Raw genomic sequence first — 16,544 nt, 5'->3', positions numbered from 1 at the left:
AGCGTACCTGCTGTCTTTTAATTCGCTGAACTATGTCAATGCCGTCATATATCTCATACAGCTCATCGTTCCATCGAATGCGATATTCGCCGTGGCCAACGCGCAAATGACCGTAAATCTTTCGCAGAACTTGTATCTCGAAAACTCGCAACGTTAATTCATCAGTTGCTGTCATCGTCCAGGCCTCTACACCATATAGCAGGACGGAGTGCGACGACTGTTTGTTTCATGAGGAGATATTTCGGCTTGCCCTTGCTCACCTCTTCACCCATAATATTATTGGATAATATTCGACCGAATAGACCACGTCCAACACGCAGTGTACACGAAGACCACGTAGAGTCGCTTGTGCAAGAACTGAAGCCGCTCGACCTTCCTAAGCGATATCGCTTTGCTCTATAGGCTCTTGAAAAGTTCCAAGAAGATCCGATGTTTTCGAGCCAACTTTTTTTCAACGGTTCATTTCTGACTCAATGGGTATGTAAACAATCGAAACTGTCGTATTTTTCACCTTCAGAGCAACCTGAAGTGATTCAAGAGCTGCCATTTCATCCAGCAAAACAACGGATTGGTGTGGTTTCTGGTGGAATCATCGGTTCATACTTCTTCAAAAAGTGAGAACGCAATCGTCAATGGAGACGCGCCAAGATAACGGACCATTTCATGCCTAAATTGGAAAATCGAAACTGATCTTAGCGACATTTGATTTCAACAAGATGGCGCCACTTTCCCCACATTGCATCAATCAATGGATTTATTAAGAAAACTCTTCGATGAGCACGATGACAATTTCACGTTTTTTGCCGGTCGATTGGTCACAAAAATTGTGTGATATCACACTTCTCTCTATGGGGATATGTGAAGTCTAAATTCTATCCGAACAATCCCGCTTCGATTCTAACCTTGGAGATAGACGTGAGGCTCGAACGAGTCATCGAAAATTGGACTCAACGGATGGAACATCTGAGACCTAGCCGTGGATAACATTTGAAAGAGATGATCTTCAAAAAATAAACGTCAAAGAATTTTCTTTCGAATGATAAAAAACATTTTCAATTTAATTTGAAGCTTCTGGGTTTTTTCTTTAAAAAAGTAGAGAACCTTAAAATGGACCACCCTTTATATGTTTTCATTGAATTTTCCAATGGTATACATATATGTAAAAAATGTTCGATTGGATATTCCGTGTGTGGAATAATCTTCATAATTAAACCGGGAATTGAGGGATTAGCTTTTCTGAACGAGCCTCTGAAATGTTAAAAATAAAAAAAGTCTGTCAAACAAGCATAAACATCTCCTTAAACGACATTTTTATATAGTGAGCATATCAGTCTCTTCTTTTTATCATATCACTTATACGAACATATGTATGTATGTATGTCCTTTTTAATATTATATATTAAAAAAACACACATGCAAGTTTTCACAAAAATTTAATTTCCCATACATGATATCTTATCATCAGCAAATTTCTTTCTTCATATCTTGCGCCACGTATCTTATGCGGCCGGTTTAGGAATAATTCACATGTCAAAATTCTTGGCGATCACTTGGCTACCCCCTTTTCTTCAGATTGTTGCAAATAAAGGCGGCTATAAGCGCTGACATCCACTATCTTGCAATATAAAAAATCTGATAGACGCGTAAGACAGTGAAAAGGACATACGAGCATAGCAACAACAATTTACGAAAACATTGAAGAATATCAGAATGCGGGTCAGTTGATGTGTGTGCTGATATGTGATAGTTCATAGTTTGTTTGCGTTGTGCAGCGATTGAGGGAAGTGCAGCGCGTGCTTATACATACAAACATATGCATGTGTGTGTCGATTTGTAGATCGCACAGGACAGCATCAAATAGCAACTACGCATCGAACTGATGTTTGATTATTTGAGTTATTTCTTATAGTTGCTTACAACTTCACCAACGAATTGGTGGTGATGCCGCCTCATGTACATATGTGTGTGAGTGTGTTTCTATTTTCTTGTTGTTTTTATTTATCCTGAAGCAGTGAAATGTCCTTGCTACTGACGTACGTGCCACACAGTTGCTGGTAAGTTTCCACGCTGTTGATCGAAGTGATTCGATACTGTCGTTGCACGTGATCCAGACAAAGAATGCCACGACGATTTGTTCTTTGAAATTATTCTACTGATTTCGGTGCGAATATATAAGTAATTGTGTACTGTGAACCGACACAAGTGATGTGGCTGTACGCGTTTTAGGCAAATAGTTGCGAGTTAAAGCGCTACAAATACATACAGACAACGATGTATGCATAAAACCGCCTAAATTTTAGTATGACACGTTCGATTCGCCACAGGATAACAATTTTTTTCTTTTTCGAGAATTCACATATCTTTTCTTAATTTTAGTTGGCGATCGAAACTTGCTGATACCGAATTTTCTTTTGCAAATGTTTTTCAATTTTGTATTTTAAAATTTCCTTTTGGCTTGTTGACGATTCGACGAGACCGCTGAGTACTATTTGAGAGGCGTGAAGTAGTGTAAAAAGGCTAAAAAATATAAAAAAAAGTGCATTTAACGTGCAGAACGCGCCTGCGCATAAATTAAATGTCACTGACACGAATGATGAGTCTAAGTATTGATGGGCGGCAGAAAAAAAAGCTGCAGAGGCAAGCGGCACAGTTTGAGGGAGCAGTGGTAGTGTTAAGACAGCTTGCTATGCTATACATATAGACATTTGTATGTAATTATTAAGGTGCTTTAGGTGTGAATAATTTCAATAGAGGCATCAAATTAGTACACTTTTGAGAATGCGGAGGGGGGCGTTCGAAATACATCTACATATAAATGCATAAAATAGAATATAAATAAAGACAAATATACATACGGCATGACATAGCAGTTTTATTGACAGCAGCAGTGGCGACACTTAAAGAATTTATCAGAACATAAATATATCTATATACATACATTTCCCCAATAAGGAATACAAATTCATACATATATTAAAATCTTCAGCAGCATTTCCCTTTCGTCTAAGTTTTGCCTGAAAAGTAGTTTTTTCTACTCCCGACTTAATGCTTGACTGCCCACTAAATATATTATGAACGGAAGTTTGACTTTTGAATTCTACATACACACATGCATATGTATATTTATATGTGCACCATTCACTCTGCATGCATTTCTGTTTCGTCCTGTTTAGCGTAAGCTGCGACAACGTTTGCCTTAGCGGCTCAATTACGTCTCTGATTGAGCGTGAAATTTCTGATGTACCAAAGCGCGTGTAACCTTTGAACACAATATCATGCAAGTATAACTTCAGCAAGCTGTTTTGGCACCTACAATAATATATCAAACTATATATACATGTGTGTGTTTGTGCGCATGATGTACGGTCCGGTGCGATTACACATGCGTTACAACAACTGGAACAATATCCTGTTGTCGCACAGTGGGTTTGTTCTCGCCATGGCTATTTTTAGAAATCATTGTGTTGGATACAAATATATCCTGTGCGGTATCCTTTATTCATGTCCACACCTTTTTAATAAATCTTAGGTTAAAGAGAGCGGCATGTGGAAAAATTTTCTCTTTTATATAGCCTCTTTAAATCATAAATATTTATATCCCTTCGTGAATATACAAAAATCGATTTTGAGAGAATTACTTGAATATTTGAAGTCGAGTAAGTATATTGAATCGTAAAGGAAGATTATCTCTGTCTAATGACCGCGTCTTGTTGACAAAAAATGTCGCCGAGATCAGGAACTTCAATTTCAGGCCTTAAATAGTCTATTAACATGGTGCGATAACGGTCACCATTGACGCTTACGTTCTCATCGGCATCATTTTTGAAAAGATATGAATCGATGTTTCCACCGGCCCACAAAACAACCAAACATTGTTTTTACTAGATGCTYTTCATCCCAAATGCGGTAAATTTGCTTGCTTACATGCTCATTGAATGGGTTTCATCGCTGAACAAAATTTGGCTCGAAAATGTCGGATCTTTTTGAAACTTTTCAAGAACCCACAGAGCAAGGCGATGTCGTTTGGGAGGGTCGATCGGCTGCAGTTCTTACACAAGTTTTATTTTGTACACTTCCAATTGAAGACCTTGACGTAAAATGCGCATCGTTCCATACTTTAGTCCGAGTTGCTGCGAACGGCGCCGAATCGATTCTCCAGGCTCTTCGGGTAAGCTCTCAGCTACGGCTGGGAGAAGTATTGACCCGATTTTACCCATTTTAGGAACAAGGAATGGCGTCATCACAAATTCCCCCAGTATTTCTAGACTTCACAGATTACAGCTACATGTTCTGAGACTATAAAAATAATTCTTAACACGTTTTACGGGTATAAGAAAGTTAAGAGGTTACATCGGCTTCTTCGGGTAAAAAACAGCCATTTTTCAAAAATGTTTTTTCTCACAAAGAAGTTAATATATTTTATTAGAATTTCTTATTGTTACAAACATACACTATTAACAAAGAATTTCTGAAATTTTTGTGAAAAAATACTTTAAACTCGGCCATTGCGATGCCATTTCCGGTGACTCCTCGGAAAAAAAGAGCGTCCACGTTGGCAGGATAACTCCTTACACTAGCATCTAAAGTGAATAAATACGTATTTTAGTCAAAGCCTTGACCTAGAACCTTGACGAAGGAAAAAATTCTAAAAATTGGATTTTTGGCAGATATTTTTACCAAAAAAAAAAAATGAAATTTTCATTGAAAATTTCGCGACACTTTTTTTCAAATAGTTTTAACCGAAAAAATACTTCATCCAAGTCTTCAAGAATTCAAAATCAAAGACCTGTGTAAAATTTCATGAAAATCGATTGAGTCGGTGTGAAGTCGGTTAGCGAGATCTAACCGACTTCAAATACACAATTTCGAGAAAAACGAGTTTAAAGACGGCGCTCTTAACCTAGCAGTGTCGAGCGCACAAGTTCTCAAGGTTATATCTCCGAAGCAATTACTCGGATCAACCTGAAAACTTAAAAATTTAGGACAATATTCTAGTGGTGTTGTAGAATTTAATAAGACAGAAAAAAATAGATTTTTTGAAACCCGTAAATACATGGAACCCCTTAAGCCTGCTGAACATTAATACTTCAATTTTTGTAGAGACTTCTTATATGTAAACTTAAAATAATATTATACAAGTATACAAATATGATCTAAATGAATATTTTATTTACCAAATCACTGTAACACAGTCGAAGCGCACACATATTTCCATACACAACTTCTTCTTCGACAGCTGTCAAGTTTTAATTTGACTTTCCTTCTTGCATTAATGCTGCTTTTCGCTGCAGTTGTATGGCTCGTTAATCGCCCTTGTTGTTGTACTTGTTGTCGCTAGTTACCAATCAATTTGTCATACATGCTAATTTTGCGCTAGTTTTCGGAATAACTAAACGAATAGCCGAACTCGACAACCACTTCAGGCAGCGCGGGAATCGCCGTGTATTGGTAGTCGAGGCTGGTGCGGGTGCGGCAATCGGTTTGTGAAACAGTTGGCTGACCAGTTGATCCATTTGGTTAACATTTTTCTTGGAGCGCTGGAGTCTGCATGCAGCATTCGTTGTGCTAATAAGCGAACATATGCGGATAATTTCACGAAAGTATTGGCTTTGCTGACACTATATGTATGTATGTATGTGGGGTGTGTGCGTTGTAAGTTGTCGTAAGTTGCAGAAGTGTTTTTGTTTTCGGTTGAAATGTGAATTTGATGAGTTTCACCGATGTCACAGTTTTTGTTATTGTTATTACAGTTGTCGCCTCTCTATATCGTCATTTAGCAGCGCGACCAGCCGTACTAAATACCTCATCTGGCATGTAAACTGTATGCTGGTTGTAGGTGTGTGTGTTTGTAGGTGCTGGAGCTGCTTTGCTCCATTGCCCACAATASTTCTTGGAAGCATAATAGTAAATAATCGCATGTGCCCTTGGACTCGTGGAGCTACTCCAATGTATATACATATGTACAGCTGTCTGTAGGAAATCTCTGTACACTTTATAGCATTTTTACATGCATATCAATGTATGTATGTATGAATTGCATACGTATTAACTGCACTATATACAAACATATATATGTGCGCATGTAGCCTCTGGCTTCAGTTTGTTTGGCGAAAATTATTTACAGATACTTAATTTTATTATGTACGAGAGTAGTATAATATTTTCCCTCTTTCTACATAAATTTAAAATATGCAAATTAGGTATGGGCAATTTACATTTTGAAAAACGTCAGCTACAGCCCATTAACGCCCCAAGTGACAATTACCCAAATACACACATACATACATACAACATATCTGCATATTTTTCGTACGCATGCGGAGGTGTGTGTGTTTGTGCGCCAATATGTGTATTTACTTAGATTTAAAAAAAACCTATTAGCTGCATTTAGTTGATTTGCTTGTGCGTATAATAGTTTTTTATTGCTCTGCGCACTCGTACCTCGGCGCAGTTCGTCTGCAATTTTGTTGCAGTCGCTTTTTTCTTTTCTTTGTGCTTGCGTTTCTTTGAAAATCTGGCTCGCATCTTCACGACTGCGCACTTGTGCCGTTGACAAGCTTCGTATTTCAATTTCGAACGCGCTGCACTTTTTATTTTCATTTTTATTTCAATTTTCTTCTTCTTCTGCTCCTTGTTTAATGTGTCAGCTATTGTTATGTTGCTTGTTTTTTCTTGCCACATTGTCGAAGCTTCAATAGAATTTGCCATGACATATCGCCCACTGGATTTGGGACTCGCGCATAGAATTTCACACATTCTCCCCGCAAAACAAGTTGTTATCAACATGACAATGATGCAGCCTCTGCGCTGTTAATGAATACAAATAACTAAATAAGCGGGGCTATACCGAAGTGGAACAAGTGAATATATGTATGTACATACATATATGTATATATGTACCATGTATGTACATAGATATGCTTCATCAATGGTATCGGTTGCAGGAGTTTCTTTTCTTGAAAATTCGAAACCTTTGCGTTGGCTTATTTGTAATTGTGTTGTTATTCTTTATTATCTCATCGTGATGCAAGTTGATATTTTAATTTAAAATCTGTAATGTTTTGTACACTTATTCACATAAAGGGTGATCCAAGTAGTACTTTCTTCTATAGCCTTTTTTTGACAGATTACGCGTGAGTCGTGTCAAGCTGTCATCTTATTTTTGTTCACCATTGTTTGGAAAGTTCCAAAAATATCCGACGTATTTCGAAATTCAGCAATGAGGCCCATTTCAGACTGAATGGGTATGTAAACGAGCAAAATTGCTGCACTTGGGACGAAGAGCAATCTGAGGAGATTCAAAAACTGCCATTTCATCCAGAAAAATCAACTGTTTGGTTTGGTGGAATCATCGGTTCTTATTTGTTAAAAATGATGTCGGTGAGAATGTAATAGTCAATGGCGGCCGTTATCGTCCCGTGATAACCGACTGTTTAATGTATGAAATTGAAGCTCGTGATCTCGGCGACATTTGGTTTCAACAAGAAGGCGCCACTTCCCTCATATCGCATCAATTAATGAATTTATTGAGAGAACACATCGTTGAGCAGATAATTTAACGCTTTGGGCCGATTGATTGGTCACCAAGATCGTGTGATATCAAACCGTTACACATTTTCCTTTAGGGATATGTAAAGTCTAAAGTCTATGCGGACAGTCCCATTTCGATTCAAGTCTTGGAGGACGCATCACGCGTGTCATTGGCCATTTACCAGTCGAAATACTCGAACGAGTCATCGAAAATTGGACCCAATATATGGATCATTTGGGCGGCTACGTCAACATTTGCAAAAGATAATCTAAAAAAAATCACAAGGAAGGTTCTTTGGAATGATAATGAACATTTTCTATTAAATTTTTTTCTTTAAGAAGTAATGAACTTCGAAATGGAACACCTTTTATCATAAAGAGAAATAATAATAATTATTGACGGAAATGGAAAAAAACGTCTAAATAATTTAGAAAAAAATGATAACGTCACTATTTTTATACCGTTAATACAAGAGAAGCATTATCTGTCAGGGCGGCCCTTTCACAATAGTATAGTATACTTAAATTTACATCTAGAAAGTCTAATGTAATCCTTAGAAAATTGGAAATAAATTACTATTGTGTATACAGTTTTGTTTGGTAAAATACTTTTGTTCCTGAAAATAAAAGTTGTAATATATGATATTAATTAGAGTACTCACAACTTGTCATAAAGCATCGTAAAATCATACAATTTTTACGCATCTTTAAAAAAAATTGTTGTTGGATTACATAAAAAGTTTACGCAATTATAATTCTCAAGGCTATGTTTCGATTTATGGGACTATATGAAACACATAAATAAAAAAAAATATTGTCAATTTCCTCACTAACTTCTCTTTAGCATTAATTCGATTTGCCATTTTGCGATGACTAATGCCTAAATGACTGTAATAGTTTTAACTCTAAATTAAAGGGACACAAAGTAATTGAACAAAGTTCAATTCACAGTTAAAGTACGAAATTTTTTATTTCTGTGAGTATAAGGTAAAGCTCGGACAAAATTACTCAACGAACTAATCACGTGATTCGTATGCCTCATTAAATGGCATATTTTAAAATTTTTAAAACTAAGAGTAACTAAATATCCCCTTGAATTCATATAATTTAGCTTTTTATTCCTTTAAAAAATAGCATAAATAACCGTATCTCCACTGTATATATATATATAATTATATATGTATATATATAAAACGGCGTATATGATGTGAAATAAAATAACGTGAAAACTGTGTAAGCTAAAAATCGCTTGTGCTATCTAGAATAAAAGAAACATATTAAATTTAAGTGTCAGTTGCCCCTGTTCTAATCTAACTATATTCTGAAATTTCAAATATTTGTATATATATACGTATAATGTAAATGTATATCGTATTGATTATTAAGAATGACAAAAATTGTTGAAGTCCCTAGGTACCGAATATTGGGACTATAGTACCTATAGTTGAATTTTTACAGAAAATACTGGTAAATCAGTAAGATTTAAAATTAAAATTCAGAGACAACTCTTTCCTGATAGTACTTTGTCTGTCTTCTACAAATGGGTTGAATTGGACCAATTCTTCCTGTAGCCTCCATAGATTTACTGTAAAGATTTTCGAACTTTCGGGTGTTTTTATACCGCATATATCGGCCAATATGTGAGTTATCTTAATAAAATTGAAAGCCATATAACCCATTGGCCTTATGTGCCTGAAAGGACTTTCCTGGAAACTGGAAAAATAAGAAAACAGCGGGAAAAGCAACGAAGCTCATCATAGTCGTGTGCAAATTTCAATTTATAATTGGGATTTTTTGCCTATATATCTATCTCTAACGTTACAAAATCTAAGAAAAAAAGCTGAAGAACATTTTCGTCCATTCATTCAGAGACTAAAAAATGGCTGCTGAACTGAAAGTTGACAAAAAAAAAAAAAAAACAGGAATCTGCGGCCGACAAACCAAACGCGAAGTTAAGATCTTGCGAGGAATACTACAAGGTCTCTGTGTACATTTCTCTGTTGGATACAATCGGCGAAGATTTGAAAACGCGCTTTTCTAGAACAGTATTGGATGGATTTCAACTGAGTTCGCTGCTTTCAGAAAAATTATGTGCTTTGAAAACTAAATAACGTCATGCGACGGTTAAAACTCAAAGGTGAAATTGTTCTCTAAACCCCATAAATCATAGTTTCTTCGCTTATTCTGTTTCCTGTGATGAATGCGAGCTCTGAACGCTCTTTTTCGACACTTCGCTGCATGAAAACTTGGCTGAGGGCGAACATGCTTCAAGATAGATTGATCGGCCTGGCGTTGCTGCACACGCATCACGACATTGAAGTCACTGTAGAAGAAGTTCTCGAAAGATTCCAAAAACTTGGCCCACAACGTCTTGATTTACAAAATTTTCCATTCGATACACGAACTGACTACAGTATAATACATTGCATCAAAGTATGTCACCCGCACGTCTTCATGTTTCAAGTAAATGTTTATTTCCAGCCCCCTTAAAAAAAAAACTATTTCTGGATCCGAACCTACATACTGGATACATATATCAACTAGATCGGTCGCAATTGCTTAAGCGGTTCAACCCTTAAAAGGAGTGTAAAAAAATTACGAAGAATAGTGCATATAAAAATGAATGCAGATTCACAATATTTTTTAATACATATGTAAGTATATAGTTGGGAAACCGTAGTCATCTGTTGCGCTGGGTAATTGCAATACAACACCTCGCAATGTCATATTTACTTGCATTTTCAGTAACCACACAAATGTACATTATCCCCATGGCATTGAATCATTTATATTGCAATAAGTGAAAAACTAGCAACAACTCAAGCAAAATAAAAAATAAAAAAGATAACAATAAGACAATGCAAATTTAAATATTAACACAAAACAAAAACAGAAACGACATGCACACATACCTGTTATGTAATATGAATATACATGAATATTGGCTAAGGTCTGGACAGTTTCAAAGGCTAACCATTGACAGGTTGTAAACATATGAGAATGACCACATAAATGAAGTTCTGCATCAGCATAATTCGGGAGTATTACAAAGAAAGTGAACAGCTGTACACACATACATACATACTCGTGTATGTGTGTTTGTGTGTGTGCATGTACTTGTACTTGAAATAAGAACTTTAGTAAGCGTTAAATTAAAACGCTGATGAAAGTCATGTGAAAAGCTAACTTTTGTCGGGGGACATAAAGCAAAAAAAAAAAAAAATAAAAACAATAACAATGACGAGAAAATAAAATGCAAAGAAAGATCAAGTGAACCCATGCAGCGGAAAGTCGAACAATTAAATAGTGGTCGCGCTGAGTAAAAGTGCAGCGGGCAAAGTGAAATTTTCATATGAAATGCAAACTTTTGCAACGTCAACATAACTGGTGGACTGCACAATGTGAATATTATTTATTTTGATTTCGTTGACATTGGGGAAGTGCAGTCGACGTTGGTCACACCGTGCGCGCACACAAACATACATATTTGTAAGTATGCACGAATGTGTGTGTAGGTTTTAGTACACTAAGAAAGTATGGTAAGACTCGAAAACCGTTGGCGATAAAGCTCGATTTGCGCATGGAACGTCAGCTGGCCGGTGTTGCGCTCGAGTTTAAAGCAGCAAGAGCAGTCAGCGGCGTTGTCGGCGTCGCTAACGATATGGCGCCCGTTCGAGCTTAATGATCGCTCCATACATACATATGTATATTTGACTATGCGATCAACACAGCACTTGGGGCGTTCGCTCCAATTGCGGCTTGGCGACATTTCACCGTTTAGTTGCATCGCGTCCATTGCCCGTGAGTTTAGGGTTGTTGCCGCTAGCAGCGCCAAGAAGCAATCAAGAAATACTAAAACTCGATTCGAACGCGCTGTTTTTGAATACACACAAATATTTTTAAATTTTTTTCGAAACTTTTCTTGTTTTTGTTGCAATTTTTGTGGCATTGCGAAACGCGTATTTCATAGCGTTCCTTTTTTGATGTTGCGAGCCTCGTACTGATCGTCGCGGTTTGTTTATGGTGCATAATTTACGATTTTTAATTCACATTTACCTCAAGTGAACGTTTGTGTATGTTGTTTTTGTTGTTGTCAGTGTCGCCTCCGTTTGTCGCGCGCCTCTAACATTTTCGAGTTTTAAATTACCGAGACAGCTGAGAATTTTGTACAAAGCATAATTGCAACTGTGTGTGCCGGGCATAAAGCTTGACGTCCATATTCGTGTGGCTGGCATATTTCGAGCGCCTGGTTGGTGCAGTGCGCGCACACGTTATACACCCGCGCTGCCGCCACATTACCGTTAACATCATCCTCGTTTATTTGCCAACCAAAACCGCCGCACACCATTCCCTCCAAAAGTTAGTATGTCGGACGGCGACAGCGCTCCTTCACATCCAGCAGCACTTTGAGATGGATCCAAAGAGTAATAATTGTGCACATTAGTTTAACATTTCATTTTTTCTTGCTTGTTTTTTTTTTTGTAAATAATATTTATGGCGAAGTGAAAAAAGCAGATTTGTTTGTTTTTAATTTCGATGTTTTTTATTGCCGTACAAGCATAGAATTTGTATACATATGTTTGTATGTATGTAAATTATATATGGTCCGTTATGTGTGTGTTGTGTGCATTTATGAATTGTGCTGTGCGCTTGTGCATGGCAGAAGCGAGCTTTCAGCATTAAATTCCTCCTCTATCCTCGTGCACATTGTTCGGTAGCTTGTAATTTGTTTCGTCTGGAGCATGCAAATGGCTGGGCATGGTGTTGTAGCGTCCCATGCTTGCCAGTAATGTACTTTGTTGTTGTAGCTGCAAAATGCATTTTGCCATTAGCTACGAAACACTGCTCGTTGCAGCTGGACATTGGCGTATCGTATGACGCAGCTATTGTTGCAGCTTCAGTGAATTTAATGACAACTAAGCAAAGCAACCCGAAAAAGCAACGAGCACATCCAGAAAGTACTTAAAACAATACCAATCACAAAAAATTAAGTCAACAGAAAAATTTTTTAAAGAGCAAGACAAATGGCAATGCGTCACAGTATTTTAACTTTTATGTGCTTTGCTCCAATGAATTAATATATGAACATGATTGCACTTAAACATAACTGCATATAATATTTATTAACATCAACAAAAATTGATGCATATAAAATTTAAAAGATAGTTAAAAATTCGTAAGCTCAAGTTAGTTTCTGTGCTTTTAATCCGTATTAAAAAGAACTTAATTTGTAAATAGATGATGCTATGTCGAGCATTTCTTCTCAATTGTCGAGAAATTCGCTACGGTGTTATTGAGTGACTTAGATATCTAAATTATGGGTGTATCTTTAAAGATAAAGATAAAAAAGATTTTTTTCGGTCGCTCATTTTATATGGTAGTTTTCGTGTCAAAGTTTTTGAGATATCTTCGTGAGAATTAGCATACTTCCTTTTCTAGCCAAGAAGCATGCTATAGCATTTAGTTGCCATACAAACTGATCAATCAAACTCAAGCAGACTGAAATTCTTATATAATAAACTATTTTTATTTATAAAAGGCATGTATGTTCAAAGGATCTCCTAATATTTGCTTAGATCGGACCAAGTTTGTTTTTTGTCCTTGACTGGATGAAATCCGGGTCAATTCCGGTAAAGTAGAATCGGCTGTGGTGGGTATTAAAATCGGACAATATTTCGCTGCCACTCTAATCGATCGAGCAAAATCAAGATAAAAAACTTTTTATATCCTTTTATGGTATAAAAAATGCGTAAGTGAAGGGTATTATAGATTCGAGGCAGCCAAGATTTCCAGTTTTTTTTAAAAAAAATTAATTCATTCAAATTTCATTTCGACTTGCAAGCCAGAAAAAGCGCTTTTTTTTTGCGAATTGCAATTTGAAGAGACATTTTATTCATTAAAAATATAAGAACAATGCACATTTATAGAATTGATTATGTTTTATTAATCGGGGATTCATTATGAAAATTTTGGATGCCATTGATCCAATAACCTATCTCCATTAAGACCTCTGAATAAAGGCGATTTTTCTGTTTAACATTTTCTAAAAAAAATTCTGGTTTTTTGCAAAATGACTGCATTTTATTAATCGGCGATTCATTTTGGAAAGTTTTGGATTTCCTCGATCCCAAATCCGATCTTCAGGAGAATCTATAGAAAACGCTTTATGGCGGTGATGAAGATTTTTCGATTTACATTTTTTCCAAAAAATAATAATAATAAAAACAAAAATAATTAATTTTTCTTAAACTGACGTCTTTAGTAAGAAAGTTGGCTTTTGTAAAAAAAAACTTAAAAAATCGGTTTTATTGTCGAAAACCTTATTTATTCGATTATTAAGTGACACATATGTATCTAACAAGTGCATTGAAAAATTTCAAGTCGATCGGTTTTCAAATTTCGAAAAAAATTTTCTTACCGAAAAAAACATTCCTATGAAAACAACATTTCGAGAAAAACATATTTAAAGTTTTGAAAATTAATGACACTAAGTTAAATTTTCTTACAAACACGCTAAACCTTCGTAACTATTTGCCGGATAATGTTTAAATATTCAAAGAATATTCTCAAGTTCCACATAACTACATACCTGATATGCAAAACAACGTATGTTTAATCAAAAAACCGAAATTAAGTTTTTATTGCTTACGATTCACTACTCATAGTATAAAAGTTTCTTCCAAGCAACATTTTCAGTACAGAAATAAAATTTAATTTTTCAAAAAATATAAGATATTTTAATTCACTTCACAATAGAATACTTATATTTTATCTAACTTTTAGAATATGGAGCATAAAATTTTCAGCTTCCGCTGTCAGATATAACCAATATATAACCATTGTATAGTCAAAACTAAATTTTTTTTAACCAAAATTTGATTTTTTGAAATTTACAAGTGGATAACTTTAATGTGTTAGTTACTCTTTATTGCTGACAGACATATAAGGTATAAACCTAGCAAAGCTAAAGTTAAAACAAGAAAAACGTTAACTTCGGCTGCACCGAAGATGATATACCCTTCACGGTTGCATTTTTTTAGTAACTATGTGTTCAGTTTATATGGAAGCTATATGCTATAGTAATCCGATCTGAACAATTTTCTTCGGAGATTACATTGTTGCCCTAGAAAAAAATCTGTGCCAACTTTTATGAAGATAAATTGTCAAATGCAAAAGTTTTCCGTACGAGAACTTTTTTCCGATCGTACAGTTTGTATTGCAGCTATATACTATAGTAAGCCGCTCTGAACAATTTCTTCTGATATTACATTATTTTTATGAACAATAACTCATACCAAATGAAATGAAGATATGTATATCGTCAAATGAGCAAGTTTCCGCTGCAAGCATTTGATTCCTATCGTTCAGTTCGTATGTTATAGTGGTCGGATATCGGTAGTTCCGACAAATGAGCAGCTTCTTGAAGAGAAAATGACGTTTGCAAAATTTCAAAACGATAAAATAAAAATAAAAATTTCTCTGATTTCAAGTCCTGGGCAGACCCTGTTTTCGCGAAAACGTTAGATCAAAGAATATAACAAAAAAAATTTTCCCCCCATTTAATGTCTGTTTCTGGTGGAAACCAAAGCTAAGGAGGTTTAGCTTGGTCGAGTTATTTGAGAGTGCAATTTGAGTAGAAATTGGCATCTGAAAACAGATGTGGCAACGATCACACTTCTTGGGCGGATATATAGTATGTATGTATATCAGACACTCTACCGGTTTAGGGGAATATATCTGTATCACCTTTAAGCGGAAATTATGTATGTACTATCTACCTTCTTTCACTATATGGATCCTAAAAATAAATTAATAAATAATAAAGTAGTAAGTTATTAATTCCTTATTTTTTTTGTTTGAAGAACTACATACACACATATAAGAATCAGTAGACCGTTGACATTGTTTTCATCTTTTCCAATGCTAATCTTTACTGAGGTCTTATTACTAGGTGCGCCATGTTGCATTCACTTAACCATTGTGGAGGTTTTCTTTACACGAGAAGATTATGAAAATAAATTTGCAACATAAAAATGATTGTCCAAAACAAAAACAGAATTAGTACAATATGTGTATATTTCAGTAAAAATGTATGAACTATTAATACTGATACACAAAATATGCCTAAAAAGTGTTTATACAAATTGTTTTAATTTAGGGTTAGATAAATTTTATATTTTTTTTTGTTTTATAAATATGTATACATATATTATATGTACATACATGTATTCGAAGAACTACGCACCATAAGTGTATCTAATAATAAACATAATATTGAAGACTTTCAACTTTTTTCATAGTAAAATATAATTTCTCAAATACCTAAACCATTTGAGAGACGAAAGTGCCATTTGTTGCTCTGCATACAGTTTAATAAGCTTGAACGCCCTAAAGTATGCGTTAAATGCTTAATAAAACATAATTTATGTAGATGTGTTTGCATTTGCTATATGTGTGTGCAGTAAATTTTCAATAAAGTGATGAGATTGACATTGAATTTTGGCAGGCGCATTCAGCTGTTGCAGACATGACTTATGCTGTTTGTGCACCTTTCCAGCTACTTATTCAAATATAAACGGCTGCAAGAACTCCTAAGTTTATTTTTAAATAAATTTATATGTACTATATGTGCATATGTATGTTGTTATATATGTATGTATACATATAAACTCTGAGAATTAAAGTTACAATGCTGTGAGAATTAGAGACGAATTGAAATGACAGTAAAACGGATATGTTACGAGACATTGTGTGGCACATGCCGCATGTGGCATGCCACAGGCATGATGCTGGCATGAAAGAGAAAGCAAATACAAAATACAATATGCACGGGATTGCAATGAGGGGTGAAATAAACACACCGATACGCAGTCGAATAGCTAAATACGCACACACACATTCAAACACAATTCAAATAACAATAGAAAAGGCGTTGCCAGACGAGCACACACACATTAACGCGTACACACACACATACACAGGCAGGCGCATTGACAGCGACAGCGACAGCGGCA

At 35.5% G+C, this 16,544-nt stretch overlaps 1 protein-coding gene across 2 annotated transcripts in view; it reads left to right on the top strand.

Moving 5' to 3' along the window:
• LOC108970365 (protein single-minded) overlaps positions 1 to 16,544 on the top strand; it is a 47,436-nt gene that overhangs the window by 2,408 nt on the left and 28,484 nt on the right. Inside the window, exon 1 of one of the 2 annotated variants that reach the window (XM_018935700.1) lies at positions 11,532 to 11,954. The exons of the other annotated variant lie outside the window; for it this stretch is intronic. Within the exon in view, the coding sequence (XP_018791245.1) occupies positions 11,942 to 11,954 (13 nt within the window). The 5' untranslated portion in view covers positions 11,532 to 11,941. Of the gene's footprint in view, positions 1 to 11,531; positions 11,955 to 16,544 lie in introns of those variants that run through there. 2 annotated transcript variants of the gene reach the window in all.

Source organism: Bactrocera latifrons, unplaced genomic scaffold (assembly GCF_001853355.1).
Source record: "Bactrocera latifrons isolate USDA-ARS-PBARC rearing strain unplaced genomic scaffold, ASM185335v1 scaffold_3, whole genome shotgun sequence".
NCBI classification, from domain to species: Eukaryota; Metazoa; Arthropoda; class Insecta; order Diptera; family Tephritidae; genus Bactrocera; species Bactrocera latifrons.
This window is presented reverse-complemented; position numbering and strand designations above follow the sequence as displayed.